This window comes from Haemorhous mexicanus, chromosome 1 (genome assembly GCF_027477595.1).
Source record: "Haemorhous mexicanus isolate bHaeMex1 chromosome 1, bHaeMex1.pri, whole genome shotgun sequence".
Classification (NCBI taxonomy): Eukaryota; Metazoa; Chordata; class Aves; order Passeriformes; family Fringillidae; genus Haemorhous; species Haemorhous mexicanus.
In genome coordinates, this window is record NC_082341.1 from 158,377,013 (window position 1) to 158,395,901 (window position 18,889).

General features: G+C 64.4%; 1 protein-coding gene and 1 non-coding gene across 2 annotated transcripts in view; one reads left to right on the forward strand and one right to left on the reverse strand.

Annotated features, from left to right (window-relative positions):
• The first annotated feature begins 7,151 nt into the window (after nt 1–7,151).
• Nucleotides 7,152–7,224, forward strand: TRNAR-CCG (transfer RNA arginine (anticodon CCG)). Its single transcript has one exon. It is a non-coding gene; the product is annotated as a tRNA-Arg (tRNA).
• Nucleotides 7,225–11,398: 4,174 nt separating this feature from the next.
• Nucleotides 11,399–18,889, reverse strand: part of SLC39A4 (solute carrier family 39 member 4) — an 18,326-nt gene continuing 10,835 nt past the window's right edge. Inside the window, exons 3-6 of the mRNA XM_059849545.1 lie at nt 17,453–17,842; nt 15,744–16,251; nt 13,201–13,430; nt 11,399–11,506 (exon numbers count right to left, since the gene is read on the reverse strand). Of these exons, the coding sequence (XP_059705528.1) occupies nt 11,399–11,506; nt 13,201–13,430; nt 15,744–16,251; nt 17,453–17,842 (1,236 nt within the window). The remainder of the gene's footprint in view (nt 11,507–13,200; nt 13,431–15,743; nt 16,252–17,452; nt 17,843–18,889) is intronic.

The following is an 18,889-nucleotide window of genomic DNA, read 5'->3' on the forward strand; positions in this document are numbered from 1 at the left end:
CAATCCCCCCGATGCCCCCAATGTCCCCAATGTCCCTCACCATGTGGCACAGCACCACGTGCAGCAGGAAGCCCCAATGTCCCCAATGTCCCCAATGTCCCCACTGTCCCCAATGTCCCCAATCCCCCCGATGCCCCCAATGTCCCCAATCGTCCCCACTGTCCCCACTGTCCCCAATCCCCCCGATGCCCCCAATGTCCCAATGTCCCTCACCATGTGACACAGCGCCACGTGCAGCAGGAAGACCCAATGTCCCCAATGTCCCCTATCCCCCTGAGTGTCCCCAATGTCCCCAATGTCCCCAATGTCCCCAATGTCCCCAATGTCCCCAATGTCCCCATGTCCCTCACCATGTGGAAGAGTGCCACGTGCAGCAGGAAGCCCCAATGTCCCCAATGTCCCCAATCCCCCGGAGTGTCCCCAATGTCCCCAATCCCCCCGATGTCCCCAGTGTCACACCTGTCCCTCACCATGTGACACAGCGCCACGTGCAGCAGGAAGCCCCAATGTCCCCAATGTCCCCAATCCCCCGGAGTGTCCCAAATGTCCCCAATGTCCCCAGCGTCCCCAGTGTCCCCAATGTCCCCAATGTCCCTCACCATGTGACACAGCGCCACGTGCAGCAGGAAGCCCCAATGTCCCCAATGTCCCCAATGTCCCCAATCATCCCCAATGTCCCCAATGTCCCCAATGTCCCCAATCCCCCGGAGTGTCCCCAATGCCCCCGATGTCCCCAGTGTCCCCAGTGTCCCCAGTGTCCCCAATGTCCCCAATCCCCCAATGTCCCCAATGTCCCCGATGTCCCCAATGTCCCCAATCCCCCGGAGTGTCCCCACTGTCCCCACTGTCCCCAGCGTCCCCAGTGTCCCCAGTGTCCCCATGTCCCTCACCATGTGACACAGCGCCACGTGCAGCAGGAAGCCCCAATGTCCCCAGTGTCCCCAGTGTCCCCATGTCCCTCACCATGTGACACAGCGCCACGTGCAGCAGGAAGCCCCAATGTCCCCAGTGTCCCCAGTGTCCCCATGTCCCTCACCATGTGACACAGCGCCACGTGCAGCAGGAAGCCCCAATGTCCCCAGTGTCCCCAGTGTCCCCATGTCCCTCACCATGTGACACAGCGCCACGTGCAGCAGGAAGCCCCCGCCCAGGGCCGCGATCCAGGTGCGGGCGGCGGGGGCGGCGCCCAGGGCCAGCCCCACCAGCGCCCCCGGCACCACCGGCAGCGCCGCGGCCACCGCCAGGGCCACCGTGCGCCCTGTGCCCAGCCCCGACTGCGACAGCACCAGAGCGTCACCTGCGGGGACAGCCGCACCTGAGAAATGTCCCCGAACTCGGGACAGTGCCAGGTGTCACCTGCGGGGACAGCCACACCTGAGAAATGTCCCCGAACTCGGGACAGTGCCAGGTGTCACCTGCGGGGACAGCCACACCTGAGAAATGTCCCCGAACTCGGGACAGTGCCAGGTGTCACCTGCAGGGACAGCCGCACTGAGAGAAATGTCCCCGAACTCGGGACAGTGCCAGGTGTCACCTGCGGGGACAGCCGCACTCAGAACTGTCCCCAAACTTGGGACAGGTGTCACCTGCGGGGACAGCCGCACTCAGAGAAGTGTCCCCAAACTCGGGACAGTGCCAGGTGTCACCTGCGGGGACAGCCGCACCTGAGAAATGTCCCCGAACTCGGGACAGTGCCAGGTGTCACCTGCGGGGACAGCCGCACTCAGAGAAATGTCCCCGAACTCGGGACAGTGCCAGGTGTCACCTGCGGGGACAGCCGCACTCAAGAGAAATGTCCCCGAACTCGGGACAGTGCCAGGTGTCACCTGCGGGGACAGCCTCACCTGAGAAATGTCCCCAAACTCGGGACAGTGCCAGGTGTCACCTGCGGGGACAGCCGCACTCAGAACTGTCCCCAAACACGGGACAGTGCCAGGTGTCACCTGCGGGGACAGCCGCACTGAGAGAAATGTCCCCGAACTCGGGACAGTGCCAGGTGACACCTGCGGGGACAGCCGCACTCAGAGAAATGTCCCCAAACACGGGACAGTGCCAGGTGTCACCTGCGGGGACAGCCACACCTGAGAAATGTCCCCGAACTCGGGACAGTGCCAGGTGTCACCTGCGGGGACAGCCGCACTCAGAACTGTCCCCGAACTCGGGACAGTGCCAGGTGTCACCTGCGGGGACAGCCGCACTCAGAACTGTCCCCGAACTCGGGACAGTGCCAGGTGTCACCTGCGGGGACAGCCGCACTCAGAGAAATGTCCCCAAACTCGGGACAGTGCCAGGTGTCACCTGCGGGGACAGCCGCACCTGAGAAATGTCCCCAAACTCGGGACAGTGCCAGGTGTCACCTGCGGGGACAGCCGCACTCAGAGAAATGTCCCCGAACTCGGGACAGTGCCAGGTGTCACCTGCGGGGACAGCCGCACTCAGAGAAATGTCCCCAAACTCGGGACAGTGCCAGGTGTCACCTGCGGGGACAGCCGCACTCAGAGAAATGTTCCCGAACTCGGGACAGTGCCAGGTGTCACCTGCGGGGACAGCCGCACTCAGAACTGTCCCCAAACTTGGGACAGGTGTCACCTGCGGGGACAGCCGCACTCAGAACTGTCACCAAACTCGGGACAGTGCCAGGTGTCACCTGCGGGGACAGTCGCACTCAGAGAAATGTCCCCGAACTCGGGACAGTGCCAGGTGTCACCTGCGGGGACAGCCGCACCTGAGAAATGTCCCTGAACTCGGGACAGTGCCAGGTGTCACCTGCGGGGACAGCCGCACTCAAGAGAAATGTCCCCGAACTCGGGACAGGTGTCACCTGCGGGGACAGCCGCACTCAGAGAAATGTCCCCAAACTCGGGACAGTGCCAGGTGTCACCTGCGGGGACAGCCGCACTCAGAACTGTCCCCAAACTCGGGACAGGTGTCACCTGCGGGGACAGCGACACTGCGAGGACTGAGCCCTTGAGCGTCCCCAGGCTCCGCCCCCTCCCCACAGACCCCTCCCCCAGCCCAAAGCCCCGCCCCTTACCGTGTCCTTGTGGTAGCCCCGCCTCCTTTCTCTAGGCCCCGCCCACTTCCAGGCGGCCCGCCGCAATCCTGCGGTCCTGCCCCATACCCGTAGCCCCGCCCCCTCCCCGATGCCCCGCCCCTTACTCAGCGCTCGGGGCACCTCGTGCAGCGCCAGCCCCGCCCCCACACCCCTAACCCCGCCCTCTCCCGAGGCCCCGCCCCTCACTCAGCGCGCGGGGCACCTCGTGCAGCGCCAGCCCCGCCCCCATACCCATAACCCCGCCCTCTCCCGAGGCCCCGCCCCTTACTCAGCGCGCGGGGCACCTCGTGCAGCGCCAGCCCCGCCCCCACACCCATAGCCCCGCCCTCTCCCGAGGCCCCGCCCCTTACTCAGCGCGCGGGGCACCCCGTGCAGCGCCAGCCCCGCCCCCACACCCATAGCCCCGCCCTCTCCCGAGGCCCCGCCCCTTACTCAGCGCGCGGGGCACCTCGTGCAGCGCCAGCCCCGCCCCCACACCCATAGCCCCGCCCTCTCCCCGAGGCCCCGCCCCTTACTCAGCGCGCGGGGCACCTCGTGCAGCGCCAGCCCCGCCCCCACACCGATAGCCCCGCCCTCTCCCCGAGGCCCCGCCCCTTACTCAGCGCTCGGGGCACCTCGTGCAGCGCCAGCCCCGCCCCCACGCCCATAGCCCCGCCCTCTCCCCGAGGCCCCGCCCCTTACTCAGCGCTCGGGGCACCTCGTGCAGCGCCAGCCCCGCCCCCGCGGCCGCCCCCGCGCTCCCGGAGGCGGCGAAGGCGGAGCCGAGCGCGAGCCCGTCCGCCAGGCGGTGAACAGCGCCCCCTGCCGAGAGCAACAGCGCCTGCGCGCGGCCCGAGCCTGGCACGGGACAGACACGGGACAGACACGGGATGGACACACGGACAGACACGGGATAGACACACGGACAGACACACGGACAGACACGGGATAGACACGGGACAGACACGGGATGGACACACGGACAGACACGGGATAGACACACGGACAGACACACGGACAGACACGGGATGGACACGGGATGGACATGGGACAGACACGGGATGGACACGGGATGGACACGGGATGGACACACGGACAGACACGGGATAGACACGGGACAGACACGGGATGGACACGGGATGGACACGGGACAGACACACGGACAGACACGGGACAGACACGGGACAGACACGGGACGGACACGGGATGGACACGGGATGGACACACGGACAGACACGGGAGAGACACGGGACAGACACGGGATGGACACGGGATGGACACGGGACAGACACACGGACAGACACGGGACAGACACGGGATAGACACGGGATGGACACGGGATGGACACGGGATGGACACACGGACAGACACGGGAGAGACACGGGACAGACACGGGACAGACACGGGATGGACACGGGATGGACACGGGACAGACACACGGACAGACACGGGACAGACACGGGATAGACACGGGATGGACACGGGATGGACACGGGATGGACACACGGACAGACACGGGAGAGACACGGGACAGACACGGGATAGACACGGGATAGACACGGGACAGACACGGGATAGACACGGGACAGACACGGGATAGACACGGGATGGACACACGGACAGACACGGGATAGACACGGGATAGACACGGGACAGACACGGGACAGACACGGGACAGACACGGGATAGACACGGGACAGACACGGGACGGACACGGGATGGACACGGGATAGACACATGGACAGACACGGGATGGACACACGGACAGACACGGGATGGACACGGGATGGACACGGGACAGACACACGGACAGACACGGGATGGACACGGGATAGACACACGGACAGACACGGGATGGACACGGGATAGACACACGGACAGACACGGGATGGACACGGGATAGACACACGGACAGACCCGGGATGGACACGGGACAGACACGGGATAGACACGGGATGGACACGGGACAGACACACGGACAGACACGGGATGGACACGGGATAGACACACGGACAGACACGGGACAGACACACGGACAGACACGGGATGGACACGGGATAGACACACGGACAGATACACGGACAGACACGGGATAGACACGGGATAGACACGGGATAGACACGGGACAGACACACGGACAGACACGGGATGGACACACGGACAGACACGGGATGGACACGGGACAGACACGGGATGGACACACGGACAGACACGGGACAGACACACGGACAGACACGGGATGGACACGGGACAGACACGGGACAGACACGGGATAGACACGGGATAGACACGGGACAGACACGGGACAGACACGGGATGGACACGGAATAGACAGACAGACACGGGATAGACAAGGGATAGACACACGGACAGACACGGGATAGACACGGGATAGACACACGGACAGACAGACAGACACGGGACAGACACGGGATGGACACGGGATAGACACGGGACAGACACACGGACAGACACGGGATGGACACGGAATAGACAGACAGACACACGACAGACAGACAGACACGGGACAGACACGGGACAGACAGACAGACACGGGATAGACAAGGGATAGACACACGGACAGACACGGGATAGACACGGGATAGACACACGGACAGACAGACAGACACGGGACAGACACGGGATGGACACGGGACAGACACGGGATAGACAGACAGACACGGGATGGACACGGGATAGACACGGGGCAGACAGACAGACAGACATGACATACACCGGGACAGACAGACAGACACGAGACACACACAGGATACGCCGAGACAGGCAGACAGACAGACACACACACGGACAGACAGACACGGGATGGACACGGGATAGACAGACAGACACGGGGACAGACACACAGGGACAGACAGACACGGGACAGACAGGGGATAGACACGGGATACACCAGGACAGACAGACACGGGACAGACACGGGACAGGCACGAGACAGACAGACAGGCACACGGACAGACAGACACGGGATACACCGGGATAGACAGACAGACACGGGGACATACACACAGGGACAGACACGGGGACAGACACGGGACAGACACGGGACAGACACGGGGACAGACACGGGACAGACAGACATGGGACAGACAGACACGGGACAGACACGGGACAGACACGGGACAGACAGACATGACATACACCGGGACAGACAGACAGACACGGGACAGACACGGGACAGACACGGGACACACAGACAGACAGACGGACAGACAGACGGACAGGGAGAGACAGACAGGGGTCACCGCAGGGCACCCACGGGTCACCCATGGGGACACCCGGGGTCACCTGGAGCCCCCCCCAGACACCTCTGGACACTCCAGTGTCCCCCTCGAGTCCCCCAAATGTCCCCAAATGTCCCCTCAATGTCCTCCCCGTGTCCTCCCCTCCGTGTCCCCTCAATGTCCCCAAATATCCCCCAATTGTCCCCAATATCCCCCCAATGTCCCCCCGATGTCCCCCAAATGTTCCCCAATGTCCCCTCAATGTCCCCCCAGTGTGACCCCCGTGTCACCCCAATGTCCCCCAAATGTCCCCCGATGTCCCCAAATGTCCCCACATGTCCCTAAATGTCCCCCCGATGTCCCCAAATGTCCCTAAATATCCCCAAATGTCCCCCCGATGTCCCCCAAATGTCCCCAATGTCCCCCCATGTCCCCCCGTGTCCTACCCGTGTCACCCCAATGTCCCCAATATCCCACCAATGTCCCCCCCAATGTCCCCCAAATGTCCCCCAAATATCCCCAATGTCCCCCCAATGTCCCCCAAGTGCCCCCAAATGTCCCGAAATGTCCCCAAATGTCCCCCAAATGTTCCCCCAAATGTCCCCCAATGTCCCCAAATGTCCCCCAATGTCCCTAAATGTCCCCCAAATGTCCCCAGATGTCCCACAATATCCCCCAAATGTCCCCAATGTCCCCTCAATGTCCCCCCATGTCCCCCCGTGTCACCCCAATGTCCCCCAAATGTCCCCCAATGTCCCCCAAATGTCCCCAATATCCCCCCAATGTCCCCCAATGCCCCCCCGCCGTCCCCCGCTGTCCCCCCGCTGTCCCCGGGAGCGCCCCCAGGTGGCGCCCGGCGCAGGTGCCGCGCGCGCGGCCCAGTGGCCTAATGGACAAGGCATCAGCCTCCGGAGCTGGGGATTGTGGGTTCGAGTCCCACCTGGGTCGGGAGCGCCCCTTTTACCGGGGGAGCCCGCAGGGGGGGGCTCGGGGGGGTTCGGGGGGGTTCGGGGGGGTGTGAGGAGCTGCAGGGGGGTTTTGGGGGAAATTTCGGGGGTTTTGGGGGAAATTTCGGGGGTTTTGGGGGAAAATGGGGAAATTTGAGCGGTTTTGTGCAGTTTTTGGGGGGAAGATTGGGGAGATTTGAGGAGTTTTGTGGTAGAATTTGGGGGGTTTGGGGTTTTTGAGGAGTTTTGGGGGGGATTTGAGGAGTTTCGGGGGGATTTGGGGAGGTTTGGGGGGATTTGAGGAGGTTTGGGGGGATTTGGGGAGTTTTGGGGGGATTTGGGGGAAATTTGAGGGGTTTTTGGGGAAAAGTTGGGGAGACTCGAGGAGTTTTGAGGGAGTTTTGGGGGAAGATTGGGGAGATTTGGGGATTTGGGGGGGACTTGAGGCGGTTTGGGGAAATTTGGGGGGGATTTGAGGAGTTTCAGGGGGGTTTGGGGGAAATTTCAGGGGTTTTGGGGGAAAAAATCGGGGAGTTTTGAGAAGTTTTGTGCAGAATTTGGGAAATTTGGGGTTTTTGGGGGGAAGATTTGGGGAGTTTTTGGGGGATTTGGGGAGGTTTGGGGGGATTTGGGGAGTTTTGAGGGGATTTTGGGGGAAATTTGAGGGGTTTTTGGGGAAAAGTTGGGGAGACTCGAGGAGTTTTGAGGGAGTTTGGGGGAGATTTGGGGGAGATTTGAGGAGTTTTGTGGTGGAATTTGGGGGGTTTGGGGTTTTTGAGGAGTCTTGGGGAGGATTTGAGGCGGTTGGGGGAATTTGGGGAGGTTTGGGGGGATTTGGGGAGGTTTTGGGGGATTTGATGAGTTTCAGGGGGGATTTTGGGGGAAATTTGAGAGGTTTTGGGGGAAAACGGGGAAATTTGAGAAGTTTTGTGCAGAGTTTGGGGGTTTTTGGGGGGAAGATTGGGGAGATTTGAGGAGTTTTGCGGTAGAATTTGGGGGGTTTGGGGTTTTTGAGGAGTTTTGGGGGGAATTTGAGGAGTTTTGGGGGGATTTGAGGAGTTTCGGGGGGGATTTGGGGGAAATTTGAGGGGTTTTTGGGGAAAAGTTGGGGAGACTCGAGGAGTTTTGAGGGGGTTTGGGGAAAGATTGGGGAGATTTGGGGATTTGGGGGGGATTTGAGGAGTTTTGGGGGGGATTTGGGGCTGTTTGGGGGGATTCGAGGCGGTTTGGGGGGATTTGGGGAGTTTTGGGGGTTTTTGGGGAGTTTTGAGGGGATTTGGGGAGTTTTGGGGGGATTTGAGGAGTTTGGGGGGATTTTGGGGGAAATTTCAGGGGTTCTGGGGGAAAAATCGGGGAGGTTTGAGAAGTTTTGTGCAGAATTTGGGAAATTTGGGGTTTTGGGGGGGAAGATTGGGGAGATTTGAGGAGTTTTGCAGTGGAATTTGGGGGGTTTGGGGTTTTTGAGGAGTTTTGGGGGGGATTTGGGGACGTTTGGGGGAAATTTAGGAGTTATGGGGCATTTGAGTAATTTCAGGGGGGAATTTGGGGGGAAATTTGGGGAGTTTGGGGGGGATCTGAGGAGTTTTGGGGCAGAATTTGGGGGAAATTTGGGGGGATTTTGGGGGATTTGAGGAGGTTTGGGAGGATTTGGGGAATTTGGGGGGATTGGGGGAGTTTTGGGGGAGATTTTGGGGGGATTTAAGGAGTTTTGGGGCAGAATTTCGGGAATTTGGGGGGATTTGAGGAAGTTTGAGGGGATTTGAGGCGTTTTGGGGGAAAACATGGGCGGGGGAGATTTGAGGAGTTTTGGGGCAGAATTTGGGGGGGTTTGGGGGGGTTTTGGGGGAAATTTGAGGAGTTTTGAGGGGGTTCGGGGGGATTTGAGGAATTTCGGGGGGATTTGAGGAATTTTGAAAGGAATTTGGGGAGTTTTGGGGGGATTTGAGGAGTTTTGGGGCAGAATTTGAGGAATTTGAGGATTTTTGAGGGGGGATTTGTGGGGGTTTAGGGCAGAATTTGGGGATTTTTGAGGGGGGATTTGGGGGGGTTGGGGGCGGAATTTGGGGAGTTTTTGGGGGGGGGTTGGGGGGTGGGATTTGGGGGGTTTTTGGGCAGATTTTGGGTTTTTTTGGGGGGATTCGGGGCCGTACCGTGATTGGTCAGTTCCTGCGTGCTCTGGGCGGGCTCAGGGGCGGGGTCTCCATCCTTCACCTGCGGGGGGAGGGGCTTCTGTACCCCAAAACCTCCCCCCTCCCCCCATCAGCAGGTGACGCCCCCAGACTCATCCAAGCCCAAATCCCCTCCCCCACCCCAAAACCGCCCCCAAAGTCCCTCAGGACCCCCCCAGCCCCCCCAAAACCTTCACCCCACCCCTGGGGGGGGGGATCAGGGTCCCCCCAGACACCCCCACCCCCCTTCCAGGGGGTCCCCATCGCCCCCAGACCCCCAAATTCCCCTCCCCCCATTTCTACCTGCTCGGGGGGGGGGAGGGGGTGTGGGGGGGGAGGAGGGTCCCACCCACCCCTGATGTCCCCGATGTCCCCAATGTCCCCTGGGGGTCCCCACCTCCTCGGGGGGCGCTCCCAGCCCCCCCAATGTCCCCAATGCCCCCCCAATGTCCCCCCAATGTCCCCCCAATGTCCCTCCAATCCCCCCCAGTGTCCCCAATGTCCCCCAGGTGTCCCCAACTCCTCGGGGGTCTCTCCCAGCCCCCCCCAAATGTCCCCCCATTGTCCCCCAATGTCCCCAACGTCCCCCCAATGTCTCCCCAATGTCCCCAATGCCCATCCAATGTCCCCCCAATGCCCCCCCAATGCCCCCCCAATGCCCCCCCCAGTGTCCCCAATGTCCCCTAGGTGTCCCCACCTCCTCGGGGGTCTCTCCCAGCCCCCCCAGTGTCCCCCCCCAATGTCCCCCCAGTGTCCCCAGGTGTCCCCACCTCCTCGGGGGTCTCTCCCAGCCCCCCCAGCAGCCGCTCCAGGACGAAGCCCCCGTAGAGCCCCCCCAGCACGGCCAGCAGCTCCCAGGGGGGGCTGGCACTGTCCCCGCCGTGCGCCCCGTGTCCCTCCCCGGCGTGGCTGTGCACCCCCAGGGCCTGCGGGGACATCGAGGGGACACATGGGGACATCAGTGCCACCCCCCCGTGTCCCCCCCCCGGCGTGGCTGTGCACCCCCAGGGCCTGCGGGGACATCGAGGGGACACATGGAGACATCAGTGCCACCCCCCCCGTGTCACCCCCATGACCCCCAGGGCCTGTGGGGACACAAGTGACACGTGGTGACATCAGTGTCACCTCCCCGTGTCCCTCCCCGGCGTGGCTGTGCACCCCCAGAGCCTGCGGGGACACGAGTGACATGTGGGGACATCGGTGCCACCTCCCCGTGTCCCTCCCCGGTGTGGCTGTGCACGCCCAGGGCCTGTTGGGGACACGAGTGACACGTGGTGACATCGGTGCCACCCCCCCCGTGTCCCCCCCTGGCGTGGCTGTGCACCCCCAGGGCCTGCGGGGACACGAGTGACACGTGGTGACATCGGTGCCACCCCCCCCGTGTCCCCCCTCGGCGTGGCTGTGCACCCCCAGGGCCTGTTGGGGACACGAGTGACACGTGGTGACATCAGTGTCACTCCCCCGTGTCCCCCCCCCGGAGTAGCTGTGCACCCCCAGGGCCTGTGGGGGACACGGGTGACACGTGGTGACATCGGTGCCACCCCCCCGTGTCACCCCCGCAACCCCCAGAGCCTGTTGGGGACACAAGTGACACGTGGTGACATCAGTGTCACCTCCCCCGTGTCCCTCCCCGGCGTGGCTGTGCACCCCCAGGGCCTGTTGGGGACACCGAGGGGACATCGGTGTCACCTCCCCGTGTCACCCCCGGAGTAGCTGTGCACGCCCAGGGCCTGTTGGGGACACGAGTGACACGTGGTGACATCGGTGTCACCCCTCCGTGTCCCCCCTCGGCGTGGCTGTGCACCCCCAGGGCCTGTTGGGGACATCGAGGGGACACATAGGGACATCAGTGTCACCTAACCGTGTCCCTCCCCGGCGTGGCTGTGCACCCCCAGGGCCTGTTGGGGACACGAGTGACACGTGGTGACATCAGTGCCACCCCCCCCGTGTCACCCCCATGACCCCCAGGGCCTGCGGGGACACAAGTGACACGTGGTGACATCGGTGTCACCTCCCCGTGTCACCCCCGGCGTGGCTGTGCACCCCCAGGGCCTGTGGGGACATCGAGGGGACATCGGTGTCACCCCTCCGTGTCACCCCCACGACCCCCAGGGCCTGCGGGGACACGAGTGACATGTGGTGACATTGGTGCCACCCCCTTCCCCCAGTGTCCCCTCGATGTCCCCGATGTTGCCGGTGTCCCTCGGTGTCCCTCCTGTCCCCTGATGTCCCGCCGGGTGACCCCAACGTCCCCTGATGTCCGTGCTGTCCCCCCACTGTCCCTGATGTCCCCAATGCCCCCAATGCCCCGACTGTCCCCAATGTCCCCAATGTCCCCATGTCCCCACTGTCACTGTGGTGTCCCCAATGCCCCCAATCCCCCAATGTCCTCAATGTCCCCTTGATGTCCCCAGTGTCCCCATGGTGTCCCCGCAGTGTCCCCAGTGTCCTCAGTGTCCCCAATGCCCCCACTGTTCCCCCGCTGTCCCCTCAATGTCCCCAATGTCCCCAATCCCCCAATGTCCCCAATGTCCCTAGTGTCCCCAATGTCCCCAGTGTCCCCAACGCTGCCAATCCCCCAATGTCCCCGATGCCCCCAGTGTCCCCTCGATGTCCCTGTTGTCCCCACTATGTCCGCGATGTCCCCAATGCCTCCAATGTCCCCCAATGTCCCCGTGATGTCCCCAATGCCCCCAATCCCCCAATGTCCCCAATGTCCCCCAATGTCCCTGATGTCCCCAATGTCCCCAGTGTCCCCATGGTCTCCCCAGCATCCCCAATGTCCCCAATGTCCCCAATGCCCCCAATGTCCTCAATGTCCCCAATGCCCCCGATGTTCCTGCTGTCCCCGATGTCACCAGTGTCCCCACTGTCACCGTGGTGTCCCCAATGCCCCCAATCCCCCAATGTCCTCAATGTCCCCTTGATGTCCCTGCTGTCCCCAATGTCCCCGATGTCCCCAGTGTCCCCATGGTCTCCCCAGCGTCCCCGATATCCCCAATGTCCCCAATGCCCCCAATGTCCCCTCGATGTCCCCAATGCCCCCAATCCCCCAATGTCCCTGATGTCCCCAAAGTCCCCAGTGTCCTCAATGTCCCTGATGTCCCCAATGTCCCCAGTGTCCCCATGGTCTCCCCAGCGTCCCCAATGTCCCCAATGTCCCTGATGTCCCCGATGTCCCCAATGTCCCCAATGTCCCCAATGTCCCCTTGATGTCCCTGCTGTCCCCGATGTCCCTGCTGTCCCCATGGTGTCCCCGCAGTGTCCCCAGTGTCCGCAGTGTCCCCAATGCCCCCAATGTCCCCCAATGTCCCCAATGTCGCCAGTGTCCCCTCGATGTCCCTGCTGTCCCCTCAATGTCCCGATGTCCCCAATGCCCCCACTGTTCCCCCGCTGTCCCCTCAATGTCCCCAATGCCCCCAATCCCCCAATGTCCCTGATGTCCCCCAATGTCCCTGATGTCCCCAAAGTCCCCAGTGCCCCCAATGTCCCCAGTGTCCCCATGGTCTCCCCAGCGTCCCCAATGTCCCCAATGTCCCCGCTGTCCCCAATGTCCCCAATGTCCCCAATGCCCCCGATGTCCCTGCTGTCCCTGCTGTCCCCCCGCTGTCCCTGCTGTCCCCGCGGAGTCCCCAGTGTCCCCAATGTCCCCGATGTCCCCAATGCCCCCAATGTCCCCGCTGTCCCTGCGGTGTCCCCAGTGTCCTCAATGTCCCCAGTGTCCCCGCTGTCCCCAATGTCCCCAATGTCCCTGCTGTCCCCGCTGTCCCCGCTGTCCCAGCTGTCCCCAGTGTCCCCAGTGTCCCCACCTCTGGCACCACGTGCAGCAGCGCGTCCCCGCTCAGCGCCCCGGCCGCCAGCCCGTTCAGCAGGGGGCGCCACCAGCGCCGGGGACACAGGCGACATCGGCGACATCGGCGACATCCGGCCCCGTGGGGACAGCGGGAGCACAGGGGACAGCGGGGACACAGCACCAGGGCCAGCGCCACCAGCGGCACCAGCGCCAGCGCCAGCGCCGTCAGTGTCCCCAGGAGGTACCCTGGGACAGGGGACAGGGACAGGGTCAGGGACAGGGACGGGACAGGGACAGGGACAGGGACAGGGACAGGGACAGGGATGGGACAGGGACAGGGACAGTGTCCCCAGGAGGTACCCTGGGACAGGGGACAGGGACAGGGTCAGGGACAGGGACAGGGATGGGACAGGGACAGGGACAGGGACAGGGGACAGGGACAGGGATGGGACAGGGACAGGGGACAGGGACAGGGACAGGGACAGGGACAGGGTCAGGGACAGGGTCAGGGACAGGGACAGGGACAGGGGACAGGGATGGGACAGGGACAGGGATGGGACAGGGACAGGGATGGGACAGGGACAGGGGACAGGGACAGGGACAGGGACAGGGATGGGACAGGGACAGGGACAGAGACAGGGACAGGGGACAGGGACAGGGTACAGGGACAGGGGACAGGGACAGGGGACAGGGATGGGACAGGGACAGGGATGGGACAGGGACAGGGATGGGACAGGGACAGGGGACAGGGACAGGGACAGGGATGGGACAGGGGACAGGGACAGGGACAGGGATCAGGGACAGGGTCAGGGACAGGGACAGGGGAGAGGGACAGGGGACAGGGACAGGGGACAGGGACAGGGACAGGGGACAGGGACAGGGACAGGGGACAGGGATAGGGACAGGGACAGGGATGGGACAGGGACAGGGACAGAGACAGGGACAGGGGACAGGGACGGGGTACAGGGACAGGGGACAGGGACAGGGGACAGGGATGGGACAGGGACAGGGACAGGGACAGGGTCAGGGACAGGGACAGGGATGGGACAGGGACAGGGGACAGGGGACAGGGATAGGGACAGGGACAGGGACAGGGGACAGGGACAGGGACAGGGACAGGGATGGGACAGGGACAGGGACAGGGACAGGGACAGGGATGGGACAGGGACAGGGGACAGGGATAGGGACAGGGACAGGGACAGGGGACAGGGACAGAGACAGGGACAGGGACAGGGATGGGACAGGGACAGGGACAGGGACAGGGATGGGACAGGGACAGGGACAGAGACAGGGACAGGGACAGGGGACAGGGGACAGGGATGGGACAGGGACAGGGATGGGACAGGGACAGGGACAGGGACAGGGACAGGGACAGGGGACAGGGACAGGGGACAGGGATGGGACAGGGGACAGGGACAGGGACAGGGACAGGGACAGGGACAGGGACAGGGATGGGACAGGGACAGGGACAGGGACAGGGATGGGACAGGGGACAGGGATGGGACAGGGGACAGGGATAGGGACAGGGACAGGGGACAGGGACAGGGTCAGGGGACAGGGGACAGGGACAGGGACAGGGGACAGGGACAGGGTCAGGGACAGGGGACAGGGTCAGGGACAGGGGACAGGGACAGGGACAGGGACAGGGGACAGGGGACAGGGACAGGGATGGGGACAGGGATGGGACAGGGACAGGGACAGGGACAGGGACAGGGACAGGGACAGGGACAGGGATGGGACAGGGACAGGGACAGGGACAGGGACAGGGACAGGGACAGGGACAGGGATGGGACAGGGGACAGGGACAGGGACAGGGACAGGGATGGGACAGGGACAGGGGACAGGGACAGGGATGGGACAGGGGACAGGGACAGGGGAGAGGGGACAGGGACAGGGGACAGGGACAGGGTCAGGGACAGGGGACAGGGACAGGGATGGGACAGGGACAGGGACAGGGACAGGGGAGAGGGGACAGGGACAGAGACAGGGACAGGGACAGGGACAGGGGACAGAGACAGGGACAGGGACAGGGGACAGGGACAGAGACAGGGACAGGGACAGGGATGGGACAGGGACAGGGACAGGGATGGGACAGGGACAGGGGAGAGGGGACAGGGACAGGGATGGGACAGGGACAGGGGGACAGGGACAGGGACAGGGATGGGACAGGGACAGGGACAGAGGAGAGGGGACAGGGACAGGGGACAGGGACAGGGACAAGGACAGGGACAGGGATGGGGACAGGAGGGGACAGGGACAGGGTCAGGGACAGGGGAAAGGGGACAGGGACAGGGTCAGGGACAGGGGACAGCAGGGACAGTGTCCCCATCCCTGTCCCCATCCCTGTCCCTTCCTGTCCCCATCCCTGTCCCCGTCCCTGTCCCCCTGTCCCCATCCCTGTCCCCTCCTGTCCCCTCCTGTCCCCATCCCTGTCACCTCCTGTCCCCATCCCTGTCCCCATCCCTGTCCCTGTCCCTGTCCCCATCCCCATCCCTGTCCCCGTCCCTGTCCCCATCCCTGTCCCTGTCCCCATCCCTGTCCCCTCCTGTCCCCACTCACTCTCGCTGACGCTCAGCTGCTCCTCGGGCTCGGTGCTGTTGGTGGCCGTGGGGACAGTGGCATTGTCACCGCTGTCCCCAGAGCTGGGGGCCGTGGGGCTGTGCTGGCTCTCGATGTCCTTGGGGTGGCTGTCACCGTGCCAGGCTTCCGTGTCCCCAAGGAGGGTGGCAATGTCACCGTGCCAGGCGTCCGTGTCCCCAAGGAGGGTGGCAATGTCACCGTGCCTGCTGTCCGTGTCCCCACGGGAGGCGTTGATGTCACCGGTGTCCCCACAGTGCCAGGCGTCCATGCCCCCACGGGCGGTGTCGATGTCACCGGTGTCCCCAAGGTGCCAGCGGCTGTCCCCACAGCGGCGGCTGGGCGTGTCCCCGCTGTCCCCGATGTCCCCAGGGCAGAGGCGGTGGCCGCGCAGCACCAGGACCCCGAGTGCCACCAGCACCCGGCCGGTCCCCACCCTTGGGGACATCCTGGTGGCGGCCGCCAGCACCCCCCGAGCGTCCACGCAGGCCTGTGACACCCGAATGTCACCGTGTCACCCTCGGGTCACCCGAATGTCACCGGACGCTGCCACCGTGGCTCCAGGGGCTGTGACAGCCGTGTCACCTCCCCAGGGCACATTTGTCACCTCCCGAGGGCACGGTGTCCCCACGGACAGGTGGCCGTGCTGTGTCACCTCTCTGTGTCCCAAGGCCACCTGTCCCCTCCCCTGGCCACACACTGTGTCCCCCGTGTCCCCCTGTGTCCCCCGTGTCCCCCTGTGTCCCCATGTCCGCCTGCCACCCTCGTGTCCCCATGTCCCCTCATGTCCCCTGTGTCCCCATGTCCGCCTGCCACCCTCGTGTCCCCATGTCCCCTCGTGTCCCCGTGTCCCCATGTCCGCCTGCCACCCTCGTGTCCCCATGTCCCTGTGTCCCCCTCTGTGTCCCTGTGTCCCCTGGTGTCCCCTTGTTCCCCCTGCCACCCTCGTGTCCCCATGTCCCCATGTCCTTATGTCCTCCTGCCACCCTTGTGTCCCCCTGTCCCCTTGTCCCCCCATGTCCCCATGTCCCCTTGTGTCCCCATGTCCCCATGTCCCCATGCCACCCCCGTGTCCCCATGTCCCTGTGTCCCCCTCTGTGTCCCTGTGTCCCCTGGTGTCCCCTTGTTCCCCCTGCCACCCTCGTGTCCCCATGTCCCAATGTCCTTATGTCCTCCTGCCACCCTTGTGTCCCCCTGACCCCTTGTCCCCCCATGTCCCCATGTCCCCTTACGTCCTGATGTCCACATGTCCCCATGTCCCCCCATATCCCCCACGACCCCCCATGCCACCCTTGTGTCCCCATGTCCCCTTGTTCCCCATGCCACCCCCGTGTCCCCATGTCCCCTCATGTCCCCATGTCCCCATGTCCCCTTGTTCCCCTGCACCCTCGTGACCCCATGCCACCCTCGTGTCCCCATGTCCCCTTGTTCCCCATGCCACCCCCGTGTCCCCATGCCACCCTCGTGTCCCCATGTCCCCATGTCCCCTCGTGTCCCCATGCCACCCTTGTGTCCCCATGTCCCCTTGTTCCCCATGCCACCCCCGTGTCCCCATGTCCCCCTGTCCCCATGTCCCCCCATATCCCCCACGACCCCCCCGCCACCCTCGTGTCCCCCTGTCCCCATGTCCCCCCATATCCCCCACGACCCCCCATGCCACCCTCGTGTCCCCTGTCCCCATGTCCCCTCACCTGGTGGCCGTTGTCACCGCGGTAGTTGGGCTCGATGGCCGCCAGCAGCTCGGCCACCTCCCGCAGCCCGGGGCCACCACGGCCAGCGACAGTGACAGTGACATTGCCGGTGACATCGGTGACAAACTCCCGGTGCAGGGCACGGACACGGCTGGCCCAGGACCCCGTGGTGGCCTTGGTGTCCCCATGGGTGTCCCCATGGATGTCCCCATCGGTGTCCCCGTGGATGTCCCCCTCGGTGTCCCCAGGGATGTCCCCGCAGGTGCCCGGGGGGTCCCTGAGCGTGGCCACCACGGCCGCCCCCAGCCAGGACAGCTCGGTGGCCTCGAGCCCGGCGGTGCCACCCGGGGCCTTCCCGGCCAGGGCCAGCAGCGCTGGCACCGAGGGACACTGCGGGGACAGGGACAGCGTCAGGGGGCACAGGGGGACAGGGGACAGGGACAGCGTCAGGGGGCACAGGGGACAGGGGACAGGGGACAGGGACAGCGTCAGGGGGCACAGGGGACAGGGGACAGGGGGGACAGGGGGGACAGGGGGGACAGGGGGGACAAGGGGGACAGAGGGATGGCGTCAGGGGGACAGGGGGACAGGGGACAGGGACAGGGGGACAGGGGACAGGGGACAGGGACAGCGTCAGGGGGACAGGGGGACAGGGGACAGGGGGGACAGGGGGGACAGGGGGGACAGGGGGGACAAGGGGGACAGAGGGATGGCGTCAGGGGGACAGGGGGACAGGGGACAGGGACAGGGGGACAGGGGACAGGGGACAGGGACAGCGTCAGGGGGACAGGGGGACAGGGGGGGCAGGGGACAGGGGGAGAGGGGATGGGGGGACATGGGGACAGGGGACAGGGTGGCTCTGGGGGACAGGGGACAGCGTCAGGGGGGACAGGGGGGACAGGGGGGACAAGGGGGACATGGGGATGGCATCAGGGGTGACAGCGGACAGGGTGGCACAGGGGGGACAGGGACAGCGTCAGGGGGACAGGGGGACAGGGGACGGGGGAGAGGGGACGGGGGGACAGTGGGGACAGGGGACAGGGGGACAGGGTGGCACAGGGGGACAGGGACAGCGTCAGGGGGACAGGGGGACAGGGGGGACAGGGGACAAGGGGACAGGGTGGCACAGGGGGGACAGGGGACAGGGGGAGAGGGGATGGGGGGACATGGGGACAGGGGACAGGGTGGCACTGGGGGACAGGGACAGCGTCAGGGGGGACATGGGGGACAGGGGACAGGGGGAGAGGGGACAGGGGGACAGTGGGGACAGGGTGGCTCTGGGGGACAGGGGACAGCGTCAGGGGGGACAGGGGGGACAAGGGGGGACAGGGGGACAGGGTGGCACAAAGGGACAGGGACAGCGTCAGGGGGGACGGGGGACAGGGGGGACAGGGGACAGGGGGAGAGGGGATGGGGGGACATGGGGACAGGGGACAG